General features: G+C 43.0%; 1 protein-coding gene across 2 annotated transcripts in view; it reads right to left on the bottom strand.

The window, feature by feature from the left end:
* The window catches only part of stau2 (staufen double-stranded RNA binding protein 2), a 96,759-nt gene that overhangs the window by 32,442 nt on the left and 46,830 nt on the right, over positions 1-17,487 (bottom strand). For both annotated transcript variants that reach the window (XM_086020304.1, XM_086020305.1), the window contains exons 12-13: positions 14,703-15,067; positions 319-432 (exon numbers count right to left, since the gene is read on the bottom strand). In XM_086020304.1, the coding sequence (XP_085876430.1) occupies positions 319-432; positions 14,703-15,067 (479 nt within the window). The remainder of the gene's footprint in view (positions 1-318; positions 433-14,702; positions 15,068-17,487) is intronic.

Below are 17,487 nucleotides of genomic sequence, written 5' to 3'. Positions count from 1 at the left end.
GTTAAACATGGCATTCCGGTAGATATTGTGTTTGGGGAATATGAGTTACGTAGTAAAATCCACCCGGTTTTGTCTATCTCAGGGGGCGGCCATTTTTGTCACTTGCGGTCAACTGAAAACGACATCACAGTTGCTCAGGGCTCAGCTAACGACCAATCATGGCTCAGCTTCACAAAACAGGTGAACATAATATTCTAAAGGGAAAAAAATGGGTTGAAAAGAAATGACTTGACAATGACGCAGTATTTTGTGTTTTATCATTACTTGATTAGCTTTTTATGAGCAAGTGTTACTTTTTTGCAAATTAGCGTAACAAACCTGGTCATGGCTAGCTTGGAGGGTGCTCCCGGTGCCGTGGAAAGTCATTTGCACAGGAGAGAGGGTCAGATAGGTAACAAAGTCCTTGCCGCTCTGCGCATCGCTGTACTGCACCTGCAACATTTCAAAGACAAAAGGATGAAGCAGTAGCATCGGTTGGCGGGAAAACATGCTTGCGACGCACTCTTGCACGCATATCCATACATAGATGGCATTGCGTGTAAGGATGTGTATGCGGGTGGTTGACTGAGCGGGTATGACATCACTGGCGACCCATCATTGAAAGGTTAATTCTGAATACTGTGCAATCAGGAGTGTTATGACAGGATGCTCCTCTGGGGAAGTCTGCTCCCGAGATCAAGTGCTTTGGAAAAACCGCCTGCTTCGCTGCCGCCCTAACTTCCCAATGGATTTCTCTTGTGTGTTTTGGGTCTACGTGCACAGTAAAGCTGCACGCATCTTAATACAAAGCAGAATTAACGATGAGGAATCTGAAACCTCGGACACCAAGCATACACTCTAACAGTTGGGTTAAAAATAATCCAATTCTGGGTCAAAAATGGACCTATCCACTAGTTGGGTCAATCAACCCTAACCCCAAACCAAGTTTCTAAAACAACACCCCAAAAATGGTAGTTTTGTACAAAACAACCTCAAAAATTGGGCTGTTTTGTACAAAACAAATGCAAGAAAGTGGCTCAAAATCACCCAAAAAGTGGATTGGTCCATTTTTGACCCAAAATTGTGTTATTTTTAACCCAATTGTTTTTAGAGTGTAGCAGTAGTCATAATAGACAAGAGCTACACGTTACTTTGGCAGGTACATTTATATGACGACAAGGATTTACTAAGTGTGAAAAAGTAAAAGTAATAAAAAAAAATATAAGTGATAGCAGGTTTATAAAAATATAGCCAGTTGGAAATTATGTAATGCCTTGGCTCAGCGTGGCAGAATTTCAGATTTTTAGGATTGTGCACAGTGACGAGATGAACCGGCTCCACATCCACATTTACTATTATGACATTTGTACATTAATGTGGAAACACATTTGTGGCGCAAAAAAAAAAAAAAAGATTTATATGCAGTGTGAGCATATTTATTTATATTCTCACTGGCTTGGGAATTAAAATATATTACCGCCTTCAGTCAAGAAATGTCTGACACCCCCCCACGGCCGTACAGGTGGGTGTACAGTATATGATCTGTGGCTGAAGGCTTCCAGAGGTATTTTATGTGTGATTGAGTTGAGTGAGCATAAGTGGAAAAGTACCCGGAATGCACCCGGACTGACACACAGCCATTTACGCAAGAAGACACACGGGCTCATTAGATGATAAAGAAATAGTTGAGATGTGAGATGGGAAGCAATGGTACGTGCAGAACATGAGACAGGCCATAGCAGCCACACCTGCATGCATGAGTGTGCGGACACGTAGAGTTGAGGGGAAGACTGGCCAAGAGTGCTAAACTGTGGAATGCTACGTGTTGAACAAGCAAGGCATGAATACTGTAAAACGTTACTGCAGAGAAAGACTTTCCTGACAGCTTAATATGGAATAAATTATCCTGGCTTCTTGAGGAGCATGATCAAGAGATAACCAGAGAGTTACATATAGACAGCACAGATATGCATCTTCTTAATTGGAAAATGCTAAAAAAAAAAATGGACCGTTGAGATGTTCAACTCACAGAAACAATAATTCTTTAAAGTGAAAAGTCAACCCAAAGATTTTTTTTGTTCGCAGCAGGCCCACTAGTTGAAACATGTCATTCTGATTAATTTTGCGTTTGTGGAATATAAGTTAAGCAGCAAAATGCACTCATTTTTAGCCATCTCTGGGGGCGGCCATTTTGTCTTCTGTCGACTGAAGGTGACATCACAACTGCTCACAACGACCAATCACGGCTGACCTGTTTTCTGAATCTGAGCCGTGATTGGTCGCTGTGAGCAGTTGTGATGTCATTTTCAGTCGACAGAAGACAATATGGCCGCCCCCAGAGATGGCTAAAAACGAGTGGATTAACACTTATTCCACAAACGAACATTTTTCAGAATGCTGTGTTTCAACTAGTGGGCTTGCATGGAACATATTCTTGAAAAAAATAATTTTGCGTTGACTTCCCCTTTAAGTTTATTTCACCAAATTTCTTAACCTTACTATTAAACTGTCACCTGTTATTTGCTTTCTTTTTGCCCACCCTTCACAAATCACAAAGCAGTCAAGGTCTTCATTTCCTATGCTTTTTGTCAGCACCATTTGGCTCATTAAGTGAATTTAATCTGGGAACATTGCTGTTGTGGGTCCGTAGTGCCAACTGACACACTATGTGATGTTTGACTGTATAAATAAACATCACATGGCTCCAGCTACCAGCCAAATTCTGGATTAGAAAACAGCAAAATTTGGCAGGTCACCAATCAACACCTGGAGGTCTTGCTTTCATGGTGTCTTGCTGACGGAATACTTTCAAGTGCCTGATTATTTCCACGCCCGCATTTGGATATGTCACCGTGAGGGACCATGGCATCGGCTTATTTGTAATGATTTGGTATAAACGGAACTAACGAGCATCAACAACAAACCTGTGTGTTGGAGTGCATGTTCGGAGGCATCTGCGAGTGCATGCATTTTAAACAGGCCTAACTAATCATCCCAGGTCCCAGTCTCTAATCCACTTCCTTTATAGACAAAAGGAGGAGGAGAGTTACGCAAGGCCCGCGATTGATCGGCAGCACTAATGTGGAACGACCTCTGACATTTGGCCTCAAAAGCTGGCTCCACCTCAAATGCGCCTCTTCCTCTGAAGAGCATGCAGGAAATGAAATGCAATGACAGTGCCCATATGCCATGCAAAAACTGTACACTGTATTAGGTGCACTGATATGCACACGGAGAACCATCCATCACATACTGTACATACAGGACTAAGTAGCTGGGGCAAACTGAGCAGAGTCGAGATAAAAAGAAATATCTTTTGACTATACAACATGTAATAAACGAGCCTTCTCGCTGGAGGAATGCTGTCATTGTTGGTGAGGAGCAATTAGAGATCCTCGCCGAACCACTTCAGACGAGACCTCGGGGGTCAAGAGTGTTTTAAGCACACTGTTAATATACCTTTCACTATGCCTAATGGTAGCAGTTTGAGGGTAAACACAGCTGGTACTTGAGGAAGAAAAAAAAAAAAAGTGTCTCAATTAAATGAGAAACTGTGCTCCCTTAACTTAGTGGATTTATAGAAGTGATGAGGGTAGTCAATTGGAAGAACTGTGTACATTGTAAAGCAATGCCGCAGTTGAAAATGCTAAAACTAGCAATTTTAAAAAGTAAAAGTGACCCTATTATTATGGTTGAATTTTTAATAAAAGCAAAACATACGTACAATAATCCTACAGATATAGTTATTATGCATGCTGGATGAGGTATGTACAACGTTAACTAGCCGCAAGATTAACAGCGGCTGCACAAGCGGTTAGCACGTTTGGAAGTTGAGGTTCAAAACTCGATGCTAGCCTGCCAGTGTGGCGTACGAGTGTGGAGTATGCTCCCACCGTGCTTGCGTTAGTTTTCCTAGGTACTCGGTCCTCCTCCCACATTCCAAAAAACATGCATGTTAGCTTCAGTGAAAACTGTCCATAGGAGTTCATGTGAGCATGAATGGTCGTTTTAAGGTGCCCTGTGATGCCCTGACCACCGATCCAGGTTTTAAACTGACTACATTTACATGCAGCCAATAAACCTTTTAAAACCCGAATATTGGCAGTATTCGGGTTTTTAAAAGCCATGTAAAAGTGCGCAATAACCGAATATGCCCTTCTTCTGTTTTTTTTCAAATTCTGAATATCACGGCTGGGATACTCCGTTTCTGATCCGAATATGTGCGCATGTAGACGTCTATCGGAATATTCCGAATGCACGGGACACTCTGTGCATGCGCAACCGCAAGGAATCTTGGTCTTTGTAGTACAGGAAGTGCTTGTATACGCGGCATCTTCGCTGTAGCCCAACTTGAATACAATAATTCCTTTGCTGCGTTTTCACAGCAGTTTCTGTCTCTATGGCAAAAATGACACCGTGTGTATATGGACACATATGTACGTGTGTATAAGTCCGTATTGTCTGGTGCGCAATTCGCCAGAAATACAAAAGCAGAGAGGAGGAAAGCGACTGCTTTATTCCTGTGGTGCGTGACATGAATATATGTTTTTTTGACGGTAGCAAGTAACAAGCGGAAATGATGTCTATTTGCGTCACGACGTCCGCGGGTCGCCGTTTCAATCGGTTTATTCAAGCTTTATTCCCGTGGTGCGTGACATGAATATATGTTTTCTTGACGGTAGCAAGTAACAAGCGGAAATGATGTCTATTTGCGTCACGACGTCCGCGGGTCGCCGTTTCAATCGGTTTATTCAAATGCGGGCGTACCTCTGTCTACTCACGCACGTAAACGGATTTTACTGAATGTTTCAAAAATCGGAATTTTGACCTTAACCCCAATATTGACTGTGTGTCACCGTAGTCACTGTCTCTCACCCAAAAGAGATACGTGCCAGCTCACCCGCAACCCTAATCAGGGTAAGTGCAATAGAAAATGGATGAATGGAAGATTAACAACAGCGGCTGACGTATATAATAATGTGTTCTCGCACTTGTCTACCATACAGTGACAGATTTTGCTCACAGCAAAGATATTCTACTGACTAGCACCACTAAAGGGCGGCTGGGTGGGGGTTGACTGCGCCAAATCAAACCACGGCGTGCCAATTTGTAATTCCATTAAGAGTTTAAACACGCAAAGGGGTGCCGAATGATGGCGGAGGTGGCTGTGCTCCAAGATGGACGCAGACCGGCCTCCCAATGAGGTGCGCTGACGTCTGGCTGATGGCAGCCGGCCCGTGACAATCAACCACATACGTTTGTTTGAGCTAGAGGAGGGCGAAATGTGTGGGTCATCCCACCTCGCATGTAATAATAATGCTAATTTAAAAAAGTAACATTAAATATGGTGTTAATATGGTAGATAAGAAGTGAATAGATCAAGAAATATGGAAAATATTGGAAGCCAATGGAGTAAATACTGTGTTGGTTTCTTCTGTTTTGTTGCTGGCCAATGTTGGCATTTTGTTTGCATGCAGGTGCTCAGTAAAAGTCAACACAGCAAATCAAATATGGCTAACTTGAAGGCAGTTTAAAAAAAACGGAATTGGACACTTAAGACTTCACTATGCAGTGAAAAGCATACAAGGGTCAAGTGAAACAATTGTCATTTTAAGCCAGACAAAGCCAACAAAAAGTTATGTAACGTTTAATAGTTGTATAATTTATTGGTTATTGTTGTTGTGGTCTCTTTCTGTTATAAAAACCTTTATACTTATTATGTTCGATTTGGGCATCTGTTGTTTGACATGCTGGATATATGTTACACTTTTTGTCACTTATGTTACACTTACGGGAAAAAAATAAGTTTTCTTTGGAATCACTGTAATTGAAAAAAAAAAACAACAACAAGGAATAATGAGGAAATCAAGCTTTTGTGATTTAAAGCTTGTGCTTGATGGTGGTAACTAAAAAGCAATTCTATTTGTCTCTCTAGGCCGTTTTTAGGAGTTCATCAGTACGCCTGTGAATCGCACTAATTTACAATTTACATCTTTTATCTGTTAGAGTTTCCAATGGTTGCCTAGTAGTAAGGTCATGATATTTTTGGCAGAAGAATTTTTTTGTTCGTTTGGACCACAGAGTCATGCATGACACTGCACTAATCAGTTCTTGGTGGAACATTAGGTTTTGTTAGTAGGAGAAAAAAAAACTAAAGATTAAAGCCATTAATCATAACTTTGCCTTCTTTTACGGCTGGTCTTGTTCTATGTCCAGATAGATTGGGCAGGGACAACCGTTATTATTCATTCAATCATTCAATTATCATGAAAGCGCTGGGGGGAATGTTTGCTGAAAAAAATTAATTCTAGTGGAAGAACGCAAGCCAGAAAAGAGCCTGTGGCCAGTGTGTGCAAATAATGAAAAACTAAAGAAAAAAAATACGGTATTCTAAGCGAACTAACAGGTTGAAAATGGATGTGGAGACCTGGCATGTGCTTAGTGTTGAACAAAAGCAAGAGAAAAAATATGCTGCGTTATGGAAATCCGCAAAATGCCGTTCTGGCGTTTGGGAGGTTTTGATTTAAATGTTTGCAAATGGGCTTGATTGTGGTGTAAAAACATCATCCCTCAGTTTTTCCACACACACACACACACACACACACACACACACCCAAGGCCACCATGTAGGCAGCACGACTGCACACGCAGCCAACAGTGCATTAACTGTCTGATTTATATCACAGACAAAAGTTGTTTTCGAAGATTGCTATTCACAGTAATATGCTACACTGCGCAGCTGGAAGCCATCACCTACTAATGGGGTAGGATAAGCCTTCTTCCCAAAATGTATTTTCTAAAACAATTTCCAAAGTGGCGGCACGGTGGTCGACTGGTTAGCACGTCCGCCTCACAGTTCAGAGGTCGCGGGTTCGATCCCGGCTCCGGCCTCCCTGTGTGGAGTTTGCATGTTCTCCCCGTGCCTGCGTGGGTTTTCTCCGGGCACTCCGGTTTCCTCCCACATTCCAAAAACATGCATGGTAAGTTGATTGGATACTCTAAATTGCCCCTAGGTGTGATTGTGAGTGCGGTTGTTTGTCTCTGTGTGCCCTGCGATTGGCTGGCAACCAGTTCAGGGTGTCCCCCGCCTACTGCCCAAAGACAGCTGGGATAGGCTCCAGCACGCCCCGCGACCCTTGTGAGGAGAAGCGGTACAGATAATGGATGGATGAATTTCCAAAGTAAACAGAGAGACGAGGAGTGAGGTGATGACAAGAAGGGTGCTGTTCTGGAGTCTTTGGACAAGATCGTCGTTTGATGTTGATACAGAGAAATGAGAGAGAGCCTTGGAGATCAAGAAGATGACGACGAAAAGAGGGGGAAATTATTTGAGTGCGAAGCAGGCAGAAAAAGTAGTCGGCACCATTTGAAGTGGGTTCTCAACACGGCCAAAGAAGGAAGCGGAGGGACAGAAGAACAAACAAGGCAAGGGTGTGAGAAATCCTGCAAGCGGACTGAATTTATCAAACAAGCCACCCGCCAAGGATGTGTTTTTATTAATATGCGCTTTTCTGTCAATGTCTAGTATTGCAAAACGCACTGTTCTCCCACACTCCCAGTTAATTTAACAAAGCTGGCTGGATACCAGAAGTGATCGCTATCTGGGTTGTGTTATTGCTGATGGATCGTGCAGGTGGAAAGATGATGTGATCCATTCAGACACTAACTGGGAGTGTCACTGAACAATGTGCTGATCTGATGGTGGATAACAGGGAGGATGTTATCCACTATAGATTATACATCTAAAACGTTTATATCCGTTTCCACTAGGAGTCAACAGTATTTCAGATTCTTTGGCTTCGAGTGAGGATCCTGGACAACTGCTGTCCCAATCCAAATAAACCTCATAATACGCTACAACAAGAGAAAGTAGTCAGTCCCTTTTTGTTGTTTTGGGTAGTAGTTAATTATTTGATCTGCCATTTGAAGTGGATAGAGGTAACCTAAACCAAATAGTGCTGTTTGTAAGGATCCTTAACAAGAGCAACTTGTGCATAACCAGTTGGTTTGGTCCACACTTAAGTTTGATAATACTAGGGATGGGAATTTCGACTAATTTGCCCGACTAGTCTATAAGGAAGAACACTTGAATTTCAATACATATTGAATTCAAAGTTTAAAATGCAAATGTTGTGTGTATTTAGGAGCTATTTTAGCCCAAACATTCAGGACAGTTTGCTAATTTAAATTCTATTGATGTAACAACAACTGACTAAATAAAGGTGAACAATTGAAAGAGAAATACATTTCTGAAACATTTTCCAATGCAATACATGGCATTTATTATGAATAATGTAATGAGTAATGGTACCGACTCCCAGTCCAGCAGGGTCTCATTCGCTAGCACCATGTTAGGCTAGGTTCACACCGCAGGCAAATGCGACGCAGATTAGATTTTTTTGGCCATATGCGACCTGTATCTGATTTTTTTATGACAGTCCGAACGGCTCAATTCCGATTTTTTCAAATGCGACCTGGGCCGCTTTCATATGTGGTCCTAGATCGGATATGTATCCAATCTTTTCCAATGCGTTCGTGGTCTGAACGGCCAGGTCGCATATACTGTATACGACATTGACGCTCCCAAGATGCGCTCCGCGCAGGCGGAGAGACAGTGCTGGCAACAGGGGGATCGAATCTGCAAAGTTGTTTTGAGTAACATGATTGACTTTATATTTTACTTTAATTTAATACCACTTGAAACGTGAAGCATAAAGTGGACATTTATGGCGATCGTAGTAATTCAGCCACGGCTCAGATGGATTGATTTTTTACGCACGGTTATGACGTGACGTCATCGTTAGTGCTGTCTCCATGAAATGAGACAATAAAGCCTCGCCTCGTAATTTCCACCAAATACTGTATTTATTTCTACCTGTTACCTAATCATGTTTTCATTCAGCAGACAAGACAGAGGTCGCATTTTTAATGTAATATGAACGCTTACACAAATAAATAGGATTTGTTAGGGGGGAGGGAGCAATTCTCACTCTTGGTGCTCAGCATGTTTACAGAGGCCGAGGCAGAGACGTGTGGAGCAAGATGCGTGATACTTAATGCCGCGTTTAACTGACTAGTAAAATACGTTTAATAAATCGTAGACGGTTAAACGGTTAAAGGACTAGTCGCGCACATCCCTAGTGTTTACGCTTTACCAATGTATTATAAGCCAAAGGAAAAAGCACCTCAAACTCGCTTAAGGATGCGTCCACATTTTGTAGACTGGTATATTGGCCCCAACCCAAGTTGAAAGAATTATGGTACAGAAGTCTGGTTCGCTTCATGTTAAATCATGACGATTTCCCTATGCACTGCTGTCATTTTTGCGCATGTCCATGTGTTTGGTCCGTTCAGTATTCACATATCGCTGAAGTGAATCGGATCGCACCATAGCTCACTGGAGCGTTTTACTGGGTGTGCTCTAAGGTTTGGATGATAGCGTTCACTAGGGCTGTCACAAATGAATCTTTTTGGAATCGATTTTTTATTTCATCGAATACTCTGGGAATTGACCAACAACGAATGGGCCTGCATAGAACATGTTCTTAAAAACACTGGTTAGGTTGGGTTGTTTACACACTGAGTCTTTCACTTCTGTACTTGTACATAAAGAAAAGCCGCTATGAATGACTACACACAAATGCCGATAGCAGCACGATACATTTGCAAAGAAGCATCTCAGTTCGCTCATTTCAAGAATGGGAAAGAGACATTGTATAACGCTAAATTACAAATAGCATTCTATTTCGTTTATAACTGGAAAGAGTTGCACAACACGTGTCACTTACTCACATGTTTTGAGCTATCATCGATGTTGCATCAACCGGGCTGTTAGCTGTGAAGCTAACAACTCAAATAAGGCCACAATATATCACATGCTGGCGGAAATTACTCCGCGAATAGGCTTAATTGGACAGGGTTACTTGCTGTCCCAGAGAGAGTTGGTATTGATCCCGGGGTAAGTGGAAGATGTCCTGCTAATCCGCGTTTGTACTGTCCCAAATTGCTGAAACAGCCAGCAAAATATTTGCCACAAAATAACATAGGTTTTGGGAGTTGTTTGGGCATATTCGATGCGTAAATAAACTCCAACCATAAGCCTTGCTGTGGCTTGGAAGTAGGAAGAAGAAAAAGGTTTTTGTTGTCTTTTGTACACTCCGGTACAGAGCAGTTCCTATGGTTTTTTTCTTGCTTCCATGTTGACCTGCTGCAACTGCGCAGTTGTTTGTCGGTGAGGGCGGAGTTCGTGCTGCGTTAGTGATGTATAAAATCGAAAAAGGTGCTGTTAGTGACAGTATAAAACGGGTCTGCTAAAACAGCTCATTTGATAATGCTAAGCTACGTTGATACAAACATTTATAGGCAAGGGAAACACGGGTCGTTTTTCTCACAACTTTGGGGACTTAGTCAGGCTGGGGGAATGCATATTTATGATCAAAAACCTCAACAAAAATAATTTCATGACAGGCCTCACTAAAGAATGAAAACAATGGGCATAATGCCTGGATACTCTGTTGCGGAAAGTGTCCAACAAATGTTTGTGCGAACACACAGACCGTTGGTTACGGGCCATGAAAAATAATAAAAATGATAATAAATTAATTCATAGTTTCGAGGCATACAGTTTTATGGTCGACACAACCGAGTTGGTTAACTTTATTTCCCGGCCCTAGCGTTCACACTTAAGCAAACAAACCACCAGAGTTGGGCACTTGAGCCTTTTTTACCGGTCTGGCTGCGACCCTCCGGCCATATTCAGACACATTGTTCGTCCCCCGCCCTGTTACGTCCCCCCCCAAAAAAGTGTCCGTGATTGACGCCACACAAGTTGTTTTGAAACTGTTAAGTTCCAAGTCGGGGGACGTCACTTCAAAAAGACAGAGACAACAATGGATATCGTACCTGCCACAACCATAAAGGTACCGAGATGACTAGACTATGCATTTAATTTTATTGCCAAACTAGTTTGCTTTTGCAGCATCAATGAGCTGAGTGCTGCATCCTCTCTCTCCTCTCCGTGTGGGAAACTGTATGTCATCGCAACATGTGACATAATGGACCGGTCACCGCAGCAACAATTCCTGATGGGTGCGTGGCATGTGTTGCAGAGCTGTCGCCAACAACACATTGCATCGGTCACGTGAATCAATGCGGCAGTTGTTGCTCGTGCCGACGCGGGAGTAGAAAGAAGCCTAAAAAGAAGCCTTTCACTGCCTAGGCTGAGATGAAATTTGGCCGCCTCGCGACCACGTCAAAAGTATGAGGGCCGATTAGTGGGACGGACTAAAATCCACTTCCGGCCATGCTTAGTCCAGCCATTTTTTTAAATTTCCGGGCAGGAGGGTCCGACCGGTCCGGCCCAGGGACGGACTGCCCAGCTCTGCAAACCACATAGCAATCGAACTACACTTTGTTTTAAAGAAACCGTACCTAAACTTAAAGGTGCTAGTGGAAAAGCAACCGAATAGACTTTGCTTCTTGCCTCCAATCAGAACTCTGTAGATGGATATAAATGGTGACCACAATCTAAAAGCGTTACGTCTAACCTAGTTTCCATTACTAAACTGATCGCCCGTTAAACTGCCCCGCTGAAACACCATCCACAATATACAATATAAAGAGACCAACAAAATGCTGAGTTTGAGTTGACATGGTCAGAGAGGTAGTGATTTATCTGTCGTGTTGAGGTAAGGGAAAGAAAAAAAAAACATTAGGAATCAGTGTGGTTCTAAACCACGATAGGATAAAACCACAATTCAAACAAACAAAAAAAGAAGCTAAATTGATCCTTCTGCATCAAAAACTGAGCGAGTTAAAATTACATTAACGACATTATTATTTCTATTTTTACTACAAATGCAAATGGTAAGTTTATAAAGTAATGGTGAGGGGACTATACAGTATATGCAGGGGATTGGAATCTCTTTGGGGTGTACATTTTAGTTAGTGGCCTTTATAGTCTTTGTTTGAACCTCAATAAAATGGGCCAGTATAACTTGTGTAACTATCCAGCGAGAAGAGGAAGATAGAATAATCGTACACTATACGTCCAAATGTGATACTATGGCTTTATTGCAATTCAATGGTATAAATAATTAGCCACTACCTTTCCATTAATAGATTGTCTATATCAAAGTGCTGCATTTATTTTAAAATTAGGTACAGGTTCCTAAAGTGAAGATGTTGCAATTAATGACGGTGCTATTAAGTCATTATGGCAGCTGGTGGCGGCAATGGAAGGGTCAAAGACTTCAATATATTCAAACAACACAACGAGCAGCAATATGGGACAATTAGACTCACTGACACAGAGGTAAGCGAAAAATAAAAAAGAAAGCAATGAGATAACGGCACAATGTGACTCTTAGTACTTCTTCCTTGGTCCACATGTTGTCTATTACCATTTGCTTCTTTGTTTCTGTCCTACTTCCAGCACACATACCCGTGGTGCCAACAACACGCCAGCCAAATTAATAGAAAATACACACATACACACACACACACACATACAAGCACACTGGATCAAATGCCAGCATCATTGCTCCAAGCTGGCGTGAGTACAACAACACACTGTTGCTCATCCAGCTCTGAGCTTCTATCGGAGGCTTAAATCAAAAGTTGGGCCTAGCAGGTACACAGCCTTGCCTTTGTCTTTTGGAGCTGGATGAGTGAAATGCACACTAGCTAGTTTGCTGCACTCCTTTTTAAGTTGCTTTCATTTCATTGTGGAGTGGCCACCGCAATCCGCTCACTTGGATAACATAATTACGTTACAATCAGACCAGGATGTTATCATCACACCACACCAAAATATGCATTTGTTGCTTGATGTCATTAACAGTGTGACGCAAAGTGATGTCTGTATCGTGTAAAAAAAAACAAACAAGAAAAGTGCATTTTTTGGCTACATTTAAATTCTGCGGTGTGTTTGGACCACAGAAACACATAAGTACAGTACAAAAGCCTTAAGCCAAAGTGTTTCATTCAGGTTTAGATTCATTACAATCCAATATATGAAACATCCTCTCAATGAAACATACACACGATTGCCTGCATGTTTCAATTACAGCCTGGCTCAGAAAAAATGCTCATATTCTGATGTGTTTATTACCGCGCATTAATGCATTGAGGGTTTCACAGGGAAAGATTAAAGTCCCGTGTCAATAATGTGGATTGGGGCTTGTACATTCAGAGAACAAGACAGGCTCAAACTTAACGCACACGCAAACACAGAGGCTTATCCTGATTCTTCAATTCCGCTAAACAGAACCTGCTGTGTGCATGTGTGTGTTTTGTGCATAAGTGCTTGTGTGTTTGGGCTTTGCCAGGCTGCACAGCTCTCTCGGGTTACACACACATGCACATGCACACACAGGAAGGCTCAGCGCAAAAACAATGGCCTATCAAAAGAACCCTCAGCAGGTTAAGACAAAATGTTTTTCCTTTTTTTTTTGCCAACTGATAAAAAGCATCTGCAGCTGAAATACAGTATGCTACCACTGGAATGTGAATGTATGCACGTTAGTAGTGTGTGTGTGTATATGCCTCCTGCTTAGTAATGACGCACCCTTACTTGCTCTAAATCTATAGCTTGCCAATAAAGTCCACAGTGTGAGAAACAAAAATCAGATAAGGTGATGCTGAGTGATTTGACACTGCATTTCCACACAAACCTGCGGGCCCTACAGTTTTTGAATGGTTAGTCTGTATATGGACAAGTTTCCTTTGTCATAAGTACACAGGCTGGCCAAGACCACAAAGCGGGTGGAGCATCAGGGCACAAGTCAACCCAAACATATTTTTTTAAGAATATGTTCTATGCAGGCCCACTAGTTGAAACAATGCATTCTGCTAAATATTGCGTTTGTGGGATAAGAGTTAATCCACCCGTTTTTAGCCATCTCAGGGGGCGGCCATATTGTCGCTTTTGTCAACTGAAAATGACATCACAGTTGCTTAGGGCTCAGATGACTACCAATCACAGCTCACCTGTTCTCTGAGGCTGAGCCATGATTGGTCGTTATCGGAGCCCTGTGCAACTGTGATGTGATTTTCAGTTGCCAGAGGTGATAATATGGCCGCACCCTGACATGGCTAAAAATGAATGGATTTTGATGCTTAAAGGGAAGTCAACCCAGACGTATTTTTTTCAAGAATATGTCCTATGCAGACCCAATAGTTGAAACAAGGCATTTTGATAAATATTGCATTTGTGGAATAAGAGTTAATCCACCCGTTTTTAGCCATCTCTGGGAGCGGCCATTTTGTCACTTCTGTCCACTGAAAATGACATCACAGTTATTCAGGGCTCAGGTAACGACCAATCACAGCTTATCTGTTTTCTGAAGCTGAGCCATGATTGGTCGTTATCTGAGCCCTGAGCAACTGTGATGTCATTTTCAGTCATCAGAGGTGACAAAATGGCCGCCCCCTGACATGGCTAAAAACCTGTGGATTTTGCTGCTTAACCTATATTCTACAAACACAATATTAATCAGAATGCATTGTTTCAGCTAGTGGGGCTGCATAGAACATATTCTTGGAAAAAATATGTTTGGATTGACTTCTTTAAATTAACCCCCCCAATACCTAATACCTATCTTGTGTTTATAAGATCCGCTTACCATTACTATATAAGTCAACGAGCGGGAACACTTCTGTTTCGTACTGATCTTACCATAGCGTTTCCACCAACATCAGAGAAAAGTCTTTTTGAAGCTTACCTGGAATCCCTGGATGCGGGCCAGATACTCCAGCTGCTGTGCAGGTTGCACCGAGACACCACAGGCCAAGGGGGGGCTCTTCCCCTTTCCTGGCTGCGTGGCATCTGCCATGGGAGACTGGCCGCCGTTTAGCAGCAGCTCCCTCGCCATGGTGGCCGTCGGGCTGGGAGTTGGAGATGGACTGCTGAAGTATGGAGTGTGTCCTGGGGTTAGTGGGGTGGCGCAGGGACCCATGTCTTTGGAGGCCATGTAGTTAATGGACCCGCCACTGCTGCCGTTGGAGCCTGGGGAACCACCCCCCTGTTTTCTGCTGGCTTCCATCTCCTGGTAGACATCAGGACTGAGGTGGAGTAGACCTTTCTGGGCTGAGAGAGATGAGAAGAATGCTAAGTTGTATATTGTCATGTTTACTGATTGAGTTTTACAGTCGTAACTGAATCAGAACTACAGTGCTCCTACATTCTGTTTTTGTTTCGGGTCTTTAGGTATTGCAAGTGGAGGAAAAAGTGAAGGACCACCCTGACTTTGATGAAGAAGTGAAATTTCATACATTAACCACTGAAATGACAGCCGTACAACTTCATTCGCACATTTGCGTGTGTCACTATTTGTCTGTGTAGTTTGGCTTCCAAAGTGTCATTCCATCACTTTGTGTGGTTTGGCAGTTCTGATCTCGACCAATGCATCCGCTGGGATAGAAGTGCAGCTTCCTTCTCACTCGGAAACGCAAACACAGACACATCAACCAACATCAACACAACAGCTAGCATTGCATCAGCGATGAGAAACGGCACAGTCGGCCGCCTGGAATCATGTATCACTTTGAACGCAACGGGGGGAAGAACAGGGATGTGATTTGGTTCATGAGCCTTCACTGAGATTTGAACCTTCCAAGAGCACTTCAGAAGCACAGCGTTTTGTCGGGGTGAATTGGGCATTTGGCCCTTAAAATGAAATTATAATAAACATATGATGAGTGAATCTGGACCAGTGATTTGAAAATATATAATTCCTTTATTAGGAATCCATGCACTCTGACTAGTCAACCAAGTCACAAGGCATGCTCAAACCAAGTCTGTAAAAATGCTAACCGCCAAATTATGAAGCAGGTTCTTGTGTTTCACTTCCTGCAAGTAGTTTTCGGTGGCCCAAAGAAATGGCCCATGTGATTTGCATTTAACAGGCCAAGGCATCTGTTTTGTCTGACCTGCTTCTCTTTTAACATCCAGATGAGCAAGACAGAACTTTGAGACTCTTCTGATCCACATCGCTTAGGTAAATCTCAAGTGTTTATCTTGGCGCTCCATGGCGCTTTAACATCATTATCCTAAAATGGCTGCGACAGGTGGACTGAGGAAAACGCCAATGGGCCGGGCTACTTTTGTCACTTTGTGGCTCAGATTAAAAGCAAGACTGAAAGAACATGAGGCGTGAAAGACCAACAGGGGGAAGATGTGACTTGGGGTAAAGATGATAAAAGTGAAGGAGCCAGTTTTTAGATGGGAGAGGAGCTGGGTGTGGAGGAGTGGATGTGAAAACCATGCGGAGCCTCCTAAATCCAGCCAAGGTCACCAGAGACAGGAAGACCAGCTGTGTTCGTGTGTGTGTGTGTGTGTGTCTTTGTGCTTGTTTGTGTGTGTACAGACCAACAGCTGGGAAGAAAGTGTTGGAGCGAGCGCATGACTGACAGCATACTTCCTGTTTGAGTTACTATGGCCATCACACATACACAGACAAGAGAGGGATTTGCGCACTTGCACTTCACTTGGAGCTTTCTGGGAATCCAGACACTATTGCCCAATGTTAACAACTGAAGTGGGCATTGAAGGCTGAGATGAAACCCAGGCGCCATTACTCATACTATAACAATCTCCACCACGTCAGTAATGACACAACTTTTACTGCTAAACCCTTCTTTCCAGTCGGAAGGGCAATTTTCATTTGGATTTACACAAACTTGCCTGCGAATTCCGCATGCAGCGTCGTAAAAAATGAAAGATGCTGGCCAACATGACATCAGCAGTGGACAAAGCGTATTATGTGGGGGCTCAGAGGGGGCAGAGAATGTAAGCCATGTGAGTGCTGGTCTGCCGGAGCATGTGTGGGTGTAAGGATGTTTGCGATGGGGAGCGTTGATTTGAAGCTGCCATTAGACGACTAAGCACTTAGAAATTGCGTGCATGAAGAAGGAGTAAACGAGAAAAAGCAGAGGATGGGCAAAAGATGCTGTAAAAGTGAGAAGTAAAGGAGAGAACGAAAGGAGAGCGGTGCAAGTTTCTAGGCAGTTTTGGAGGGGTCCCGCCCATGTTCGGCGTCCGGCGGGCCAGGGGAGCGCTGGAGCGAAGCCAGAGCCAAGCATGAGACTGATCGAAAACAGATAGGGCCATAGCCCGCTGCTATAAATCACCATGGCTGAGCGAGACCTTCGCATAGTTCACACATGCACACAATGCGTGGACACACAGACGCACACACATATGCACAGCAGGAAATGAAATGTGGCAACTTGAGTGAAAAGCCTGGCTGCAGGACCCATGGGAATAGACGAGAGAAAAATCACTCCTCTTACTAGTCTTTCTTTTAACGCTCCCTTCCAGTCTCTAAGCCACTGTTAGTAGTAGCGCAGCATCCCAAGCTCACACAGGCCAAAGGACAGAAGCACACATGCATATACACACAAAGAGGTGCAGGTTATGTTTGGTAAAACAAAAGCGATAGCCTGCTTTGGATTTACCGTATTTCCTGAAACAGTTGCCGGGGGGCCCTCCATGAGCCATCACCTTAC

This window comes from Filicampus tigris, chromosome 21, assembly GCF_054856515.1.
Source record: "Filicampus tigris isolate MCC_2025a chromosome 21, RoL_Ftig_1.0, whole genome shotgun sequence".
NCBI classification, from domain to species: domain Eukaryota; kingdom Metazoa; phylum Chordata; class Actinopteri; order Syngnathiformes; family Syngnathidae; genus Filicampus; species Filicampus tigris.
This window is presented reverse-complemented; position numbering and strand designations above follow the sequence as displayed.